Source organism: Mauremys reevesii, linkage group 8 (assembly GCF_016161935.1).
Source record: "Mauremys reevesii isolate NIE-2019 linkage group 8, ASM1616193v1, whole genome shotgun sequence".
Lineage (NCBI taxonomy): Eukaryota > Metazoa > Chordata > Testudines > Geoemydidae > Mauremys > Mauremys reevesii.
This window is the reverse complement of record NC_052630.1, coordinates 28924287-28943794: the sequence shown is the minus strand read 5'-3', so window position 1 is coordinate 28943794 and position 19508 is coordinate 28924287. Positions and strand designations below refer to the sequence as shown.

The 19508-nt window shown below is 39.0% G+C and overlaps 1 protein-coding gene across 7 annotated transcripts in view; it reads left to right on the top strand.

Annotated features, from left to right (window-relative positions):
* The window catches only part of SLIT3 (slit guidance ligand 3), a 781907-nt gene that overhangs the window by 510210 nt on the left and 252189 nt on the right, over positions 1–19508 (top strand). For all 7 annotated transcript variants that reach the window (XM_039485327.1, XM_039485326.1, XM_039485332.1 and 4 more), the window contains one exon: positions 19264–19405. In XM_039485327.1, the coding sequence (XP_039341261.1) occupies positions 19264–19405 (142 nt within the window). The remainder of the gene's footprint in view (positions 1–19263; positions 19406–19508) is intronic.

Here is a 19508-nt window from a genome sequence, read left to right as displayed (position 1 = left end):
AACTACATAAGGGAGGGGACAGGACGTTGTCAAGTTCTTGTGTGCTTGTTTGTACAAGATGGCTGTTGCTTTCTATGGGGGCCACTTGGCAGTGCTGTGCCACAGGAGGCAGTGCCAGCTGTATGAAATGTAATTGTGATGGTTGCAATAGGAACATTTGAGAAATGGCTGGTGCTCAGGTGATGGCTGTGGGGGCAGGCACATCTGCAAGCTTTTCACCATTGTTGTATTAATTTGTGACCACAAGTGAGAGGTAAATAGTTGTACAAGGGTCTGTTCAAAGTCTTAAGTGCATTGTTGATAATCAGTTAGTTTAAAAAATTAGAGATGGGCGTTGCGTGTAACAGAGACAAAGGAAACAAGGCCCCTGCTTGTTTATCCTGCACCAAGGATCATGTATGGACTGATGTTCATGTAGTTACCATGGACTTCAGTGGGATTTGTGGATGCCCAGCACTTCTGAAAAGCAGGCCATTAAAATCTAAGTTACGAAGATAAGACTAGACAGACTACCATAGGTCATGGTGAAGGCGACAAGTGAAGAGGAGAAAAAAACATGGGTAAGAAAACTGCCCTTGACAGAGCCTCATTTTACTAGGGAAGTAACCACACCAATCCTTCCTTATGAAAAAAGTAAAGAACTCAACAACCGATGCTTCCAGAAAAACAGTACTGTGCAGTGAAACAAAAGGAGATGTTTAAATCAGGAGAGCTAAGGTGTAACTGGACTGTGAGAAACTCCTCCCTAGGGGAGAAGTACCTGCCCGAATAAATACTGTCCTGTATCAACCATGCTGTCCCAAAAGAGAAAAGGAAATGCAGTTGAATAGGGGAGATAGGAAACCAGATAGGACTCCTTAGTCATCCTATCAGGTAACTCTCTTAAGGGTAGCCGGTTTTTTTATTTAAAAAACAAAACAATACAAACAAAAGCACACACAACAAAAAAGCTGTCAGCTATGTAGTCCTGAGATTGCATTCCTTAGCCCCCAATTGTAAATGGTGTGTGATGAAATGGAAATCTACAAGAGTTCATCACAGGGAAAGATTTAGCACAGAATCCCATTTAATGCCCACTTGTTAAAAACAAACAAACAAAACAAAAAAAACGTGTGCACAGTTTACTGAAGATGCCCCTGATTTATTCATTCTAAAGAGCATCTTAAATCTTAAACCTTGGCCCCACTGTTTCACATGCCAACTTCTCCTCCCTGAATTTACAGACTAGTTACGTCATTGTTTGACTATGAAGTTACTGGATCTTAATATAGAGCGACTTCAGATCAGACTGGTGCAAGACGATGGTGCTGTGCAGGCCCTGTCTCACTGTGAATGTATTTTATATAATTTAAGGTGATATGAACAACAGTAACAAGCCCCAAAGTGGTGCTAAAAGGCTTCTATGTTTCATAGTGACAAGCTTAGTGCTGGAATACAGTGTGCTGCACCATTGTGTTTCAGTATATGTTCAGGGTTTCAAACAGAACTGCTTTATAGTAATGGGCAATTTTTCTAGGGAGAGGAGAGAGATCTTTACATTTCTTCATTTTTTTGACCACCATATTACGCATTTGAAATTTGAACTAGGGAAAATCATTTCAGACTGGTACAGAACACTACCCAAAAACACATTTTTAATTTCATAGCAAATTTTAAAACTTGAATTAATGTGCATTAAGGCTCCAACTAAATACTGAATCCTCCCTAACAGGGAATGGTTGGAAAACTGAAGAACAAATTGATGCAACAAGTCACCCAAACTCTCATAGCAAAACTGGAACAAGAACCCAGGTTGTGACGTGCTATATCTAGTGCCTGGCATGTAGCACCATGCTACCTCTCTGGTATGGTAAATGTGTATAGTAAGAGAGATGGGCAAGATGCATACATTCAGAATAAAAGAACTTGAAGGACTAAATTTTCAAGCAGGCCTCTCAATTTGTGAACCTAAATTTTACACATGCTAGTTGAATGGTTTGTATACACTGGGATTTGTTCGTGGAAATGAGGGGTTGGCTCAGGCATATGTGTGTCTGTGGAAGATTTGTGTGCAGCAACCTGGAGGCTGGCTTGCAAATACAGCTCAAAAGATGTCTAATCAGATTTGTAGTACTGAAGACAGCAGAGAAACATAAATTATATGATCCTGAACAGTGCTGGCTTTAGGTGACAAAAATAATTTGGCATCCTGTCTTACCATTGTGGGAGAGCAGTGAAGAAATGCCGGGCAGCTTTCCACATTGTTAACTAGCCCTCTCTTCATCTATCATGAGCCTTCTCTTTGGCTGTTAACATAACTTGTCCATTTCTCGATCTTCTCTTCTGCAGCTGCTTCTGTCAGAACTCTGTCTTAATGCTTGAATTAATCTGCAAACACATCTTTTCCCCTGTGAAACTGCTTTATTTAACTCTGCAACACATTTTGAGATAGAGTTTGCATGCAAGGCACCATACTAAATAGGATGGTATTGTATTTTCAACCAAAGGATGATTATACCAATCGATGAAGTACAAATAGTATGACACATTTCTCCTATCTTCCTCCACCACAGCTCTCCAACTCCCAACCACATTATGGAAAGAAAGAGTAACAAGACACCGAGGAAAGACTTGTCTGTCAGCTGAAATATCAGCTTTGCTTTGATGCAAAGGGACTGTTTATTTTCATATTCTTCTAGGTATCAGGGAAGCAGTTGAGGGAGGGGGGATATGAGCTTGTTGTTGGTACCTATTTGAGCCTTCCAATCTTGGCTTTAGGTGAAAACAAGATCCCAAGCAATGTTTAGATATTACACTGTTGAATTATTTTCGCTCTACCCCCTTAGGGTAGCTGTTCTATTTCATCTCCCTAGGTCCCCTGACTTAATTCTTACATGAATTTGAGTTGTGGCTCTTTGATTTTTCTCCTACCTGATCTTTGTTCATTCAAGGTGAGTTTAATCTACATACTGATCAGCTACATTGAGTCACAAAGCCTTTTGTCACTTGCTTTAATGCCTTGCAGTCTAAAGTGGTGAGTGTATGAAGCCATACAGTTAGCAAGCAAGTGCCTTGACCTTGTCAGTGTCTTGTGGGTGATCCGCTTAATGCCCCCATTTTAGATCACAATTTGATTTTTTTCAAAATATTTTAATAAACCATCCTTAAGTTCTGGTGTTTTTAAAGGGCATATATGAGGAGAATGAGGAAAGAGACTCAGGAGAAATAAAGTAATATTCATTCAAACTAAACAGTTGAGCGTAAAGCAGTTCCATTATAAGAAAATTGAGCCTGTCGTATGATACTGTAATGCACTGGCTAGTATGCTTGTCCCTGTTGCTGCTTCAAGTTCTGAGTGGCTCTGGCATGCGGCATAGTGATGACCCTGAACTCCTAGGTCGGCACTGGTTTGTTACAATATTATAACATAATTTTTTACTAGTCACTTGGGATACTTCACAGTGGGCACCATTTAAAGAAATAAAAGTAGGGTAAGAACCAGAGGTATAAGTTTCCAAGGGAGAAATAAAAAAGATGATGTTTTTTAATGTAAATGGTACTACCAGTATCTAAAATCTCCTTCAATTCATAGCTGATTTTTTTTACTTATTTCTTTCAATGTACTCTCCAATAGGAAATGTAACAATACATAAATTTAAACATTTAATTTTTGAACTGCTTCCTATAGGACAGATTTTCTTTAATGAGCAATGAAATTGGAGTTTGAAAGGGTGGAACTTAGTTACCTAAATAATTTTCTTTTTCCATTAAGTAGAGGGTTTTTTTCTGCTTCCTGTTCCTCACTCTCTATTCACACACAGCCACATTTTCTTCTCACATACTTGAAGCAGTATAAATCAGTAGTAGTTCAGTTGAGTTACACCAGACTGAAACTGGGGTCAGAGGAGAATCAATCCCAGAGTCAAACTTCCAATCTGTTCTGACTAATGCAGCTGACAGTGATTTTAAGGAAACATTGAATTGATACAAATCTAATTTGGGAATCCAAAGTTCCTGAGTCCTATGATAAAACTCTCTGTGAGGTGTAATATGGAGGGTAATGCAGTATCTCGATCCCATTACTGCCTTTTGGCACAACACCAAGAGCCAGAGCAAGGAAGGAAAGGTTGTTTGGTTGGTGTTGAGAAAAGATCTAGCAGTGCTAAAATCATTAATCTCTGGCCAGGGCTTCTAGAATCACTAGACTGATTTAATCTTTTTTTTTTTTTTTTTTTTTACTTCATGGGACGTTGTTAAGGAGGAAAAATAGAATGAAAAACTAACATAAATAACACTCATAGGTTAGATATCATGATAGAACATTCAAAAAATGCCAAGAGAAAAGCAGGGGAAAATGCTTATATTTCATTTATGCAGTAATACATCTCTCTCTCTCTCTCTCTCTCTCTCTCTCTCTCTGTATATATGTATACAGAGAGAGAGAGAGAATCATCTGCTACTTACAAAATGTTATCTGGAGGTACTGATAGCTGGTAAAAGTGGTAAACCCCTGAAAAAAGAAGGAATGTAGATTAAAGCAAAATAAAGAGAAGAAGGAAATGAGTGGGACATCTTATCAAGTGATGCACTTAATTATGCAGGCCTTGCTCCAACTGAGCAGCAACAATAATTTCTGAGGGAGTTGGGAAGGTTTTGTCTCCTTCCTCCACCACCGTTTGATCTCAATTCCTGCAGGGATGGGGGTAGCAATGCACCCTACACCTGTCCAGAGTCAGGGTTTTTTCTTGTTTTTTTTTATGTGGTTTTTGTATTTGTGTTTGGTTGGTTGGTTTGCAAAGCTTCAGTTCAGGTGGCTTTGCTATCCTTAGTTTACCACTAAATACCAGATCTTAGTATTTGTATCATTTGCCAACTTTTTATCAACTTAACTATTTGCTCCAACTTTTGCCCGTTTCTATATGAGTGACTTGTGGGTTAAATTAGCCAATAATACTTTTTTGTGGGGGGGATAGCTCAGTGGTTTGAGCATTGGCCTGCTAAACCCAGGGTTGTGAGTTCAATCCTTGAGGAGGCCACTTAGGGATCTGGGACAAAAATCAGTACTTGGTCCTGCTAGTGAAGGCAGGGAGCTGGACTCAATGACCTTTCAAGGCCCCTTCCAGTGATAGGTATATCTCCATTTTTTTTTCTCTAAGATAGGGTTTTAGCCCCTTTGAGAGCCCCAAGAGTACTGGTAAACATTCTTAAACTGGAATCTGGGCAAAGCTGCAGGACTTAACACTGTTTGTTCATTTCTCTTAATGCCTTTTGAGAAAATCGGGATCTGAATTTATTCTTGGTGCCCTTCAGTGACATTTCAAAAGGATTTTCAGCTCCTACTAAACAACTCTTGTCACCACCAACTTTAACTGAGATCTAGTTTAAAGAAACATTTCAGTGGGTACTGTTCTTTACCTTAAGTCTCCTAAAGGTAGGCTCTCTAAAATAAGGCCCAATTGGTAGAATGTTTTGGGAATGCTTGCAGTACTGCTGTCTACACTGAACTTTTCCTTTGGTTAAATGGAGGGCTTCTGTTTCTGTCTGTCAGACTCACATTTTTATTAATGCTAATCCCACACACAAAAGTTAAGCAACCATCCAGAAGTAGTAAAAAGTAAAGCCAAAAAGACAAATTGGGTGGATGCGTGTGTGTCAGCATTCTTGAACCTTTTATCATACCCCAACACACTTTCCAATACTTAACTGAGATCAGTAAAGTGTGTTCTTGTTTAGACCTTCTGAAGCATCCCTATTTGCATTCTTATTGCTAATTTTAATAACAGTTGCAGACACACTGTTTTAGAATAAGAAGTCCTGGTTGTGGTTGACCCAGGATGATGATAGAGACTTTTTATGTTGAGGACTGTGGGGAGGCATCTCCGGCAAAACCGGGAGTTGATGCGGGGGAAGACTTCTTTAGCAGGTGTGTAAAATGTTAAATAATTTGGCCTTGACCAAATATGTGAAAACTTGTGAAGTTTTTCCCATGTGAAAACTGTTTCAGGCGCAAAGTTTATGCAAGATACAAGACTGTGCCTTCAGGCCCCTTTTCAATAGGCTGTTGCTGGAGTGTCAGATGACTTCTGCTTCTTGTTCTTCATGTAGAGCTAAGTTCTGGGGTAGCAGGTATATATTTAAAAAAAATCTCACCCTGTTGCTTCTTGCTTTCTCTCAGGATCTATCCCTACTAACCTGTAAAGTGAAGAGATCTCTCAGTACCATGGGAGCTCTGTTAGGAAGGTGCACATTTAAAAGGAAAGCAAAATTTAATAAAAACAGCATGTAGACTCCATTGATCAGGGCCAAGTGAAAACCTGGACAGAAATGCTAGAAACCTCACCAGTACATAGCACTTTGGACAGTGAACCTTCGCCCATGTAAACAGGTATAAGTTTTGGTTTTTTTGCAGAAACAGAAAATTAAATAGCCTCCTAGAGGATCAAAAACCTTCTAGAGAAACGTATCAATGCTTATCAAGTAGCTTTCAAATTTCAGTGCCAGTGGCCCCCTCATCTGTTATAAAGGTGACCTGTTTCAACTTGTTGTTTTAGCAAAAAAAAATTTATCTAGATGATGCACTGACATGTGTAGAATAGAATTCTGTTACTGCTTAGTCCAAGACTTAGTGAGACCTTGTGTGGTAATGCTAAGTTGGGAATCTAGAGTAAAAGGGAGAACTGCAAGATTTGGTCTTTGACTTTTAGCCTGAATCAGGATCAGTGCTACAGGTAGGCTACACAGGCAATAGCCAAAGTACCTAATTTTTAGGGGATGCTGCAGTCTGACAACCCCACCCACACCAGCTAGAACTGCTCTGCCCAGGTTGCACCACTGGGTAGCAGCAGCCTTGGGCACTAAAGTACTAGCACCAGTCCTGGCCTGAATAATTAATTTCCTGTACTTTCACAACAGCAGAGTCCTGCCTCTTCTCTGCTATGAGGGGCACTGCACTACATAGCATGAAACAATAGAAATATTTACTCTAAATACAGCGAAGCCGGTTTCTGTGCAAGAAAGTCAATGTCATCCATAATTGGCTGACCAAGCTCTGCCTTTGAATGTGCTCACAAGAAGCTAATTGTGAGCCCCATTCATACATCAAGGGCTAAATTTGGTCCAAAGTAGCTCCCATTACTAGCTCTGTTACTATGATTTCTCTGGAGATCATGACTGAAAATTGTCCTTAAACTATAGTAAGATTATGTGGAACGGAGTAGCATCAGAGTACTCCCTCTTATTTTTTCTCTCTCTGCTTGTTATGTTCACTGGGTTTGCCATGGATTTTTTTCCCCTTAAGCAGAATTCTGTAAAAGGAGTGTTACTACTTGTTTAATGATTCTGGATTGAAGTATAATCATACAGGAAGTCAGCTTTTGAGCCATTACTCCAAGAGTGCTAATGTAATTACATTTTTGTCTTGGTTTCTAAGCCTAATGGCTTGTTTTATTACTAATACACTAATAGTATTTCAGTATGCAGTGGAAGTGCTACATTTACTTGTGTTAATGGAATGCCATTCTGAAGCTGTAGTTCACTTACAGGAATATTGTTGAATAGGGAAGAATGAAGTTGGACTTAAACTCTTGTAAGCATTTGACAAAGCATTACTTTGTGTAATGGCCCATCCACTCCCAGCCTTTATTCAAGCCTAGTTTGATGGTGTCCAATGGACAACCTCTTCATTTTTATCTTCTTGACTTGACGATCAGTTTTCTGTTTGCCATTTGTGTCCTCTGCTGCTTATTTAGAAGCATGTATCTATGATGTTTAATAATGCATAGGAAATTAGGTAAAAACTGCTTTCAAGAAAATACATGAAAATTCCAATGCATGTGTGACTGACACACTGAGTTACATGGAATCTGTGTCCACTCTCTCTGAATTTAAATTAGATTTAAAACTCAAACTGTATTATTGGGAGTAGTTTTACTGCTACCGTTGGCTGAAGTATAGAATGATACTTGTAGGAAATTGGTGATATCATAGACTTCTCACTTGGTATGAGCCAAATCCTGTCACCCTGACTCATTCAAATAGTTGCATAGGCCTTAATGGGATTACTCAACACTGATTCCACTGGGGATTCCAGGAATCTAGACTTGTGTTGTGTTGGAAGGGCACAAAAACCCAGGCTTACACAGCAGAAGGCAGAGTGGTGGAAGTGTAACACTCAGAGAAGATTTCAGAGTAGCAGCTGTGTTAGTCTGTATCCGCAAAAAGAACAGGAGTACTTGTTGCACCTTAGAGACTAACAAATTTATTTGAGCTTAAGCTTTCGTGGGCTACAGCCCACTTCATCGGTGCATGCAGTGGAAAATATAGTAGGAAGATATAGATAGATAGATCTATATCTATATCTATATCTATATATAGATATATACACAGAGAACATGAAACAATGGGTGTTACCATACATAAGGAGAGTAATCAGTTAAGGTGAGCTATTATCAGCAGGAGAGAAAAAGAACTGTTTGTAGTGGTAATAAAATTGACCCATTTCCAGCAATTGACAAGAAGATGTGAGGAACCTGGGGGCAGGGTGAAGCATGGGGAAATAGTTTTACTTTGTGTAATGGCCCATCCACTCCCAGCCTTTATTCAAGCCTAGTTTGATGGTGTCCAATTTGCAAATTAATTCCAATTGAGCAGTCTCTTGTTGGAGTCTGTTTCTGAAGTTTTTTTGTTCTAATATTGCGACTTTTAGGTCTGTAATTGAGTGGCCAGGGAGATTGAAGTGTTCTCCAACTGATTTTTGAATGTTATAATTCTTGACTTGTGATTTGTGTCCATTTATTCTTTTATGTAGAGACTGTCTGGTTTGGCCAATGTACATGGCAGAGGGGCATTGCTGGCACATGATGGCATATATCACATTGGTAGATGTGCAGGTGAACGAGCCTCTGATAGTGTGGCTGATATGATTAGGTCCTATAGTGGTATCCCCTGAATAGATATGTGGACAGAGTTGGCAACGGGCTTTGTTGCAAGGATAGGTTCCTGGATTACTGTTTTTGTTGTGTGGTGTGTGTTTGCTGGTGAGTATTTGCTTCAGGTTTGGGGACTGTCTGTAAGCCCATGAAAGCTTATGCTCAAATAAATTTGGTAGTCTCTAAGATGCCACAAGTACTCAGAGAAGAGTAAATGCCCCACCTGGCTCATGGATGCTTATTAGGAACTGTCTGTACTCTCTCTCTCAGCCAGAAGAGTGCATACAAGCAAAGCTCAGAATAGTTAAATTGTGGAAGAGGCAGACTGTGAAAGTGGTGGACTTTCACAGAAATTCCCAACTGGGTAAGTAGGAGGGAAAAGCCAAGCATCAAGAAATTGAGAAGAAACCCTGTCCATGTTCATGATGAATGGCTCACTCAGCTCTGTCTGTTTTGCTCTGTACATGGAGGGGTGACATCTCGCCACTAGGAAGCAGTGGCCATTCAAAACCAGCAACATAGTTGTTTTAGGAAAGCAGAGAGAGACAAATTTATTCATTTCAAATTTAGTGAAAATTGTAATACACATCGTGTAGTTGTATTTAATCCAGATACCAGGACTGATAGCCCTACCCTTGTAAAAAATACCATAGAGCCATTTTAATTACTCACAAGCGGTCAAGGACCACAGTTTTCATAACATATCCAAACATTTGTTGCAGCAATGTACCATTTTGTTTATTAATCAATAACTTTGCATCCATCAGACTTACAATTATTTTAAACCCATCATAGATCTTTACCCAGTAAATTCATCTTATCCGGTTTATATTCAAGCCAGCAGAACTTCCGAAAAAACAAGGAGCATTTTGTAGGTTTCTATCAAAACAATTGGTTAGGTGAAGCAGGACTAAACTGAGACCTACTTCCTATGTTTAATTATTAAAGCGCCGTAACTGGATGTCAATAGGAATGGGATTATTTGGTTTATTTACTCATTTCAAAACTTAATTTAAATGCCCGTGGCATTTAAATCATCCATTTATAATCTACAACTGTTCTGTTCTAATTGCAATTTCAGTCTATTGGCTACTCTTAAAAGGCTAGGGGCCAATGAAATATTTAATTTGAAAACAGGAATTAACTTTTCTCAGTAAACTCCAAGGCCCTAAGTCTCCCCTCTCCTCCTCCATAACCTATGGACTTTGATTCTAAAACAAAATGCTGCAGTTTAGCATACAAGATACCGAACACTACAATTATTAGAGATGCCATTCTGGTTCTTGAGAGATAGATGAGAACTATCCTTTTTGCCAGCCTGATGACTGATCCAACTGTGCATATTTTGGTACAAAAGATATTCAGATTTATCTATCTATGTATAGAAAGAGATAGGGGGGGTGTGTATGTACACACACATATATATATAAAGGAATGAAGTGTGTTCTATTATCTATAAAGTTAAATATACAATTTACTTGGAGAAGTGGAGCTTCATTATCTCTGAGTTGTAGGTAGTAGTGAGAACCTCCGTCATATGGCGACCCCTTCCTGGGGTGCCCTCTTGTGGCAGGCTGGGGCATGACTGGGACACCTCCCTCAGTTTCTCCTTCTTCTGGAGTCGGTAGTAACGCCACATAAGGTTTCAGAGTATAAATAGCCATTTGTGGGTTAATTTATTACAAAAAAAATCCCACAACCATAATTCAAATCTCCACAGCACCATCCAAACAATACATTCAGTTTTTCAAGTTCCAGCAATTCATCGGCACCCCAAGCACAGCTCAGGAGTCTCTTGCCATGCTGCAGCTCTCCATTACACTTCTGGAGTCTCTCATTGTGCTCCAACTCTCCGGTACAGCTCCAGTATTTCTCACCAAGCTTCAGCTCCCAGGTACAGCTCTGGCATCTCTCACCACCCAGCCCCTCTAGCTGAGATATTTCTTTGCCCTCTTTCTTTCCCGTATGGTTCCAGATCTTGCCCTGAGACATCAATGAGTTCCCCCTCCCACCCTGAATCATTCCCCAGCCTTCAGATTTCCAGCTCAGAGAGCCAGCAGGCATCTCCCTCTGCTGCAGTCAGCCTTCATCCACCACCCCACACCTCTGCCCCAGCCTTCTCTGGCCCTGCCTCTCTGGCTTTGGGAAGTTTATAGGTGACCCTCCCCGCAACTACCTTCCTGCTTTCTGCTTTCACCAGCCTGACCTGGCTCCACTGCTCACTAGAGAGCTCTCACTTCTCTTCCCTCAGAGTCATCCCTTCCCTGAAGCTCTCAGCCCAGCTCTGTTCTTCTTCTGAGCTCTCTCCCTCCCTGGACTTTGGGTTCTGAACTCTTACTCTTGGGTTGCTTCCCATTTATAACTCCCAGGGTAGCCCTGCCCTCCTCATTACACCAAACTGGGGAACACCTGGACTGGAACAGGAAAGCTGGGCCCGATAGTACTTGGAGGTGAGCTACCCTGTTACAGCTCTGTATGCCATGGCCATGTCTTTTGGTAACACTCGCCTGGTATGTAGCTTACCAAACTATTAGCTACCACAAGCAGTAGAGCTCTAAAATATAGTCTCTTGGTGGGTTCTCTTTTTTGGATTAGGGTAACCCCAGAAAGCTGGGAAATTCAGTGCCTGATCTGAACATCCTTAGTTTGATGGTGATCTGAACCAGGGGTTTGGTGTATAATTATAAAGATAAATGCCATGTGTGAAAATCAGATCCAGATCTGCATTTCTAGTACTCCAGATTCTAGGGATATTTAGATTTGGACAATTGATTAGTCTTCTTTTTAGTATGGACATATCTCCTCCAGATCACCAACAATGAAGATTTCTGATTAAACTCTGTCTCCATGGTGTTTCATTGTCCTGTCAATATGCTTACACCCAAGATTCACATAGACCTGGCGTGAAGGTAAAAGTAACACAAACAATCATTTAGGTGGAACTATTTAATCCAAATCATTTTTCAGACTCTCTTTATAGTTTGATTAAAGAAACCTTACGATGAGCAGATGAATGTTGATTGAAATGGTGGTGGAATGTACAATACACAGATTAATAAAATTCTGTTGCATGTAAAGCAATGTTTGCCTTCTGCCAAAAATAAACAAAACAAAATACCAAAAAAAAAAAAACCAACCACTCACATGTTTGAAACGATTCTGCAATTTATGCATGAAGATTTTTTGTTCCAATAAGGTGCTCTGAAAACCAACAGCCAAGATCTGCTGCAACTCATTTAAAAAATGAAGAGCTTATTGACTACAAAAGACCTATAATAGATTTAGATACATGATCAAAAGATAGTCACACAAACCAGCACAAAAATGTGTGCTGCAACGGGATATAGGTCTTAACATTTTTGAAAACCCGATACAGAGTATATTAAGCCAAACATAGAATAATGATATTATGTTTACAAAAAAATTTTCTAGTTTCTGGGGGTATTTTTAATTGAATGGGAAAAATTAAGCATTGCTATCAAGTATCTAGAATATGTGGAGGTTGGGGGGGATGCACACCCATCCTCCTTCTCTTGCATTTTCATTTATTTGGACATTTTTCTCCTTAATGAAAACTCAGTGGATTCTGTTTGCTTAAAACTTTGATAGTGTTTTTCTTCCCTCCACTTCTCTGTTACATTTGTCCTGAGAATAAAGGCATGGCATCGCTTTCCCTCTATGGTAAAACTGTGGTGGGTTAAGCCCCTTCTAGCCAGAAAACTCTGCTGTGTGCTTCTCAGAAAAGTTCCTCACTCCCTGTGGAAACTTGCTTTGTGGTCCCAATCCATACCTGTTGAAGTCAATGGAAGGGACTCCCCGTTGTTTTCAGTAGGCATGGAATCAGGGCCTTTGAATGGAGTGGATCTGAAAGGGTTCATAGAGAACGGAGAGTAAAAGATCCCTTGTTGTTAGTTCTCCGAATCTGTACTTCCACAGCTCACTGGCCAGCAGGAATAGTAATCTGAAGTAGCTGCAAGCTTATCACACAGAAAAACTTATACCAGAAATCTTCAAGATAGTAAGCTGTAATGGGAGAATTAATTAGCACTTTTATTATTGTTGCTGCTGCTTAATTTCCAAGCAAGGAAGGCTGGTGCTTCTGACCTAACTCTAGCCCGTCATCCTACCCAAAATAGCCCCCTTTTATGTAGATCACCTTGTATGATGCCCTCTTGTGGAATACTGTGTCATACAAAATGATTAAATGATTAATTTGAGCTCTGCTGGAGCTTTCTAGGAGATATTGAAGTCAGCTAACTTGTATGTAGTCAATTAAATGTACTATGCGATACAGACACTTGAACACCAACTGGCAATACAAGTACAGATTTTCTGACACCACACTCTAATGAAAAGGGAGTATACTACTCCTCAAATAGACCACAGTGTTATACTACAAGGCATATCAGTGCAAACAGCATTCCCCACAACCCCCATTACAAGTCCTGTTCAGAAAGCATACAAGACATAAATGTTGAAATGTTTGCAGAAAATTTGACCTAACTACCAACTTGTCTTTTCCTCAAAGGGAGCAAACGTTTCTCTGAAGTTCTTTTTCTTAATGTGTACACTTCTGCCTGTCTCTGAAGACTATCAACTGTTGCTTCCTATTTTCATGGTTGTGGGTCTGTTTTGGATCATCACAATCAGTGTGGACAGAAAACAAGGAAGGAGAAAAATAGAGTGTGATAGAGTGAATTTTCAATGTTGAAACATTTTGTTCTGATGGAAAAATAGCTAAGACCTTTGCCCCAACGTAAAATAAGTAAACGGAGCTCAGGAAACCTTCAATATGCAAAAGAGATACGAAAATTTACTGGGACACTCAGATATTTTTAGGACATACGTTTAGAACCAGATGCTTTGTTCGTGTAACTTGGCATAGCTCCATTGACTTTAAAGGATTACATTGATTCACAATAGAAGAGGATCGGCCCCATGTTTTTAAACCAGAAGATGGGCCAAAGAGGGATGGACTCTTGTCCTGTTTGGTCCTAAATTTGGATTGTAAACTCTTTGGAACAGGAACTGTCTCTAACTATATGTTTAGACATAATAGTACAATGAGGCCCCAATGTGTTTGAAGTGTTTAGATGTTACTGCAATATAAATAGTTTATTATACACAACAACTATGTTAAAAGAATATTATTAAGGTTGCAAAGCCAAGCACTCAGAACATAGGATATGCCAGAATTAAGGTTGCCTATGCAACCTTAATTCAGCCCTCTTTTGCATGTGCATATGGCACAGTCTTTAATTACATGATCAGATGCTACTTTTTCCACAGGACTCCTATCTCCTTCTTTGCACAGAATGCACCTGCTCAGGGTATGAATCAGGATTGTGTAGTGATGGAGACTTTGTAAGACTACTGCTTGTCTCATTTGTTGCATAAGTTTAAAAGTGTGTAGTGAATGAGGCAGGGAATTGTAGAAAGGGAAAGAGGATGATCTCATAGTTAAAGCACTTCAATACTTCTGTGGATAATGGACTCTATCACAGCTTATACCACCGAGTTTTTGTGTGATGTTAGTCAAATCACTTAAACCAAACTTTTCATGGGTGGACACTTATTGTATGTTCCTCATTTTTTCAGTACCTGAGTTGAGACCCTTTGTCTGACTTGCAGAAATGTTGATTACTCACAGCAGCATCTGAAATCAGTGGCATCTTTGCTTTGAACATATAAAGGCAATATATGTTCTTAAAAAATCAGTCCAAGGCAGACATCTGTCACACAAAATTTTATACCAAATGATTAACGTTTGACAAAGTTATGAGCAACTGAAAACAGGGTTTTATCATCCGAAGTTTCAGGCAACCTTAATAATAAGCAGTGCTACCTGGTCCACCAATAATGATAATATTCAAAAGTGAAAATTAAATTACAATTATATAATTCTTTCATCTTAAATAGTCTGATGTGCAATTATTACTCAGGAAAGGCTAGTTAATAATTGTCACTGTTCCTTTAAAAAACGAAATGTGAGAAAATGTGAAATACACAGCTGTCTCAGAGGAAGTCTCTAAAATAAACCCTACTTTAATTCTGTTGGAATTGAAACCACTATAAAAGTTGGATGAACACTTTTTTGACACACTTTTAAGACTCTCATACCTCAAAGTGTAAGTCATTGTTGATATTGTCTTTCCTTTCCTATTTTCTGACACTTCCTATCCACATAATATTGACAGATCAAAAGAGGGATGACCATCAGGCGCAATCGGTTTGAGCTAATGGAAATTCAAGCACACACATACCAATTCTCAGTGGAAGCTCTGACATTTCTCAGACAGAAGGCACGAGTTTGCAGTAATTCTCTGTTCCTTTTGTCAAGAGACATCCACCCTGGATGTGTAAGCCAATCACTAGCAGTTTTCATTTTGCAGCTATTGGGAACTGGATCTACATTTCAAAATCATGACATTTATGGCCATATCAATGTAAATATATTTTTGATGTGGGATGATATGATGCAAGTTACTTACTCATATGCTATTTCTTTATCCATCATTGAAATTAGGTGATGTTTGTGAGTAGTATGAAAAGGCTCTGGTATTTGCCTAACCTCCATCTCAAAGTGGAGATGTTTGGAGCTGTCTTTCAGCCACTTATGAACCGATCCCAATCTCTCAGAACTTTCCAATATAAAATGTATTTGCAATTAGCAGAGCTCTGAACCAGCAGTGTCTAGAAATTATTCTTTCCCAGATTCAAGAGAGCCTCCTGACACTACTGGTCATTGAAATAATGTTTTATTGGCTTGTGCTATGTTTTGCAAGGTAACTTTTCCATTAGGTGTTTACACTGCATTCAAATTCTTTTCCCTACAGTGGGCATATAGGGTGTCTGTGTATAAACACAAACACATAGGACTGGGGAAAGTTGTAGGCTGTGACATGTGTTCAAGTTAAGAACATCAGAATGACCATACTGGGTCAGACCAAAGGTCCATCTAGCTCAGTATCCTGTCTTCCGACAGTGACCAATGCCAGGTGCCTCAGAGGGAATGAATAGAACAGGTAATCATCAAGCAATCCATCCCATCACCCATTCCCAGATTCTGGCAAACAGAGGCTAGGGACACCATCCATGCCCATCCTGGCTAATATCCATTGCTGGACCTATCCTCCATGAACTTATCTAGTTCTTTTTTTAACCCTGTTATAGTCTTATCCTTCACAACATCCTCTGGCAAAGAGTTCCTTGTGTGAAAAAATACTTCCCTTTGTTTTAAACCTACTGCCTATTAATTTCATTTGGTGACTCCTATGACACTTCCCTAGTTGCTTTCTCCACATCAGTCATAATTTTATAGACCTCTATCATATCCCCCCTTCGTTCTCTCTTTTCCAAGCTGAAAAGTCCCAATCTTATTAATCTCTACTCATATGGCATCCATTCCATACCCCTAATCATTTTTTTTGCCCTTTTCTGTACCTCTTCCAATATATCTTTTTTGAGATGGGGCAACCACATCTGCATGCAGTATTAAATATGTGGGTGTACCATAGATTATTATAGAGGCAATATGATATTTTCTGTCTTCTTTTCTATCCCTTTCGTAATGATTCCCAACATTCTGTTTGCTTTTTTGACTGCCACTGCACATTGAGTACTTGTTTTCAGAGAACTATCTACAATGACTTCAAGATCTCTTTCTTGCATGGTAACAACTAATTTAGATCCCATCATTTTATATGTATATTTGGGATTTTGTTTCCCAATGTGCATTACTTTGCATTTATCAACATTGAATTTCATCTGCCATTTTGTTGCCCAGTCACCCAGTTTTGTGAGATCCTTTTGTTGCTCTTCGCAGTCTGCTTGGGACATAACTATCTTGAGTAGTTTGGTATCATCTGCAAATTTTGCCACCTCACTGTTTATCTCTTTTTCCAGATCATTTATGAATATGTTGAATAAGACTGGTCTCAGTACAGACCCCTGGGGGACACCACTATTTATGTCTCTCCATTCTAAAAACTAACCATTTATTTCTAGCCTTTGTTTCTCAGCTTTTAACCAGTTACCAGTCCATGAGAGCACCTTCCCTCTTATCCCATGATAGCTTACTTTGCTTAAGAGCCTTTGGTGAGGGACCTTATCAAAGGCTTTCTGAAAATCTAAATACACTATATCCACCGGATCCCTCTTGTCCACATGCTTGTTGACCCTCCTCAGAGAATTCTAGTAGATTGGTGAACCATGATTTCCCTTTACAAAAACCATGTTGACTCTTCCCAAACAAATTATGTTCACCTATGTGTCAGACAATTTTGCTCTTTACTGCCGTTTCAACCAGTTTTCCCGATACTGAAGTCAGACGTACCATCCTGTAATTGCCGGGATCACCTCTGGAGCCCTTTTTAAAAATTGGCGTCACATTAGCTATTCTCCAGTTAGGAGGCTTAGCACAATTAAGGTTTTGCTATAATCTGGATGGAATGTAGATGTAAGTCAGAAGAAGCAGGTTATAATAATGTTTTATATTTGATGAGAACAGAATTTTTCAGACCTTCTTGACCATATTGCCAGCTACAGTTCCAATCTCTGGCTTAATGTCATACATGTTTCTAATTAAACACAAACCTAAAGAATTTAGAGTTTCATTTATGACTTTCCACATTTCATCTGTAATTTGTGATTTAAACACTATGGAGTTTATTTAGTGTTTATAACCAGAGGAATGGAATTTGTCTACTGAGCATGTTCTGCTTTTCATCACTTTGTTAAGATTTTGTCACTACCTCTTTGTATCTCATCTAGGATTGGCCAGAAAATAAGAATTAGAAACTGAGCTTTTGACAGTTGGTTTCATTCCATGTGGGAACCAATACTTAGACCTTTCATATTTTTTCTTGAAAAAACATGGGCGAGAGAGAGTGAGACCTGCCCCTGAGAACAGCCAATAGCCCAGTAGTTAGGAATGCGAGAAACCAGGTTCAAGTCCCTATTCTTCCTGATTCAAAGGAAGGACTTGAACCCAGGTCCCCTGCATCCCATGAAAGTGCTCTAAGCACTGGGATAGTAGCAATTCTGGAGTGAGTCTCGCCCTACTCCCCCCCTTCCCCAGTTTGGATCTGAGAAACTTTCCTGATGAAATATTTGTCAAAACAAATATATTTCCATTAAAAGTTTTTGTTTCAATGGATTGGCATTTACTGATGGAAAAAGGTTCCATCAAAAATTACCAATTAGCTCTAATCATAGCCTTGAGAGAGAAGCCTATCACATTGTAGCAGTTATTGGTAAGCTCTGTACATTTGGCTATAATTCCAAAAAATGTCTTCGATCTCTTACATTGTATGTAAATTTTGGAAGTTTGACCAAGACCTTTCAATCATTTGTAAAATTTGATAGGCATAAAAACTGTTTTCCACCACTCAGATTTTCTCTTTGTGTGCGTGTGTGTATATATATATGTATATATATATATATATATACACACACACACAAAGTTATGGCTTGGCACTAAAATATTTTGTGTGTATGTGTGAATTGTAACATTTAGATTAAGATTGGAGAAAGTGATGAACTTTTGGAAACTTTAATGAAAGTAAAATTAAACTTTCACTTAATGATTTCTTCAGAATGTATACATCTAGATGTCTCATCCATAAAGCCTTTCTCATATGAGTAGTTTCCTTAGCTCCAGTGGTACTACTGGACTGAATAAAGGTTTGCAGGACAAAGCTCTTAATTTTTATGAGTATTTTTTTCTCTCCATCAATTGCATTGCTTCGTATTGTGAAAATTAGCATACTATCCCCATCCTTTGTACTTTAATCAGTAATAAAATGGTTCTATCTCATAGCTAGTATGTGCAATCTCAAAAGTTTGAAAATTTCATAGAAACTGGAGAAGCAAAGACCTACTGGGTCAGCTAGCCTTTTCCTCAGCCAATTCAGGATTGTTCCTTCATATACTGGATATTTTGAGCTTATTGTCCTGTCTTTACCTAAACGACCCCAGAGATTGAGCTCTGATCATGTTCCTAACAAAATTGTTCAGTATGCCAGTAGATCTCATTATTTGGAAGTATTCTTGGATCTTCAGCCTTCTTTTTCCAAAATTTAGGTTCAAATAATAAATGGAAATATGTGGTCAATGTAAAAAGGGTCAGAGGGAACAATAAATTAATAAAATGGAGATGGTGTAATAGTAAAATTATAATCTGTGCATTTTCTCTGAAGTTGGCACAATAATACATTAATTTAATCCAAAGGGATTGCCACTTATTATGTAAACAGGAATTGAAAATTCGCCGACTGCTGTATTTTTCATTGTTAAAATAAGTGATTAGTTTGCAAATCTAATCTTGATATTTTTGGTACTGTCTTTACATTCTCAGGTTCCCACTCTGAACCTCCATCCTGCAATGCTAATTCCATCACTTGCCCATCCGCTTGCACATGCAGCAACAACATTGTGGACTGTCGAGGCAAGGGCTTAACAGAAATTCCATCTAACCTACCAGAGGGCATTGTGGAAATGTAAGTGCCAGTGTCAACTTACTATTCTCATTCCAAAGGTCATTCCAGATCTAGTCCACTTAACTTGTAGAAGGGAGCTGCAATTTTTAACCATTTAAGCTGA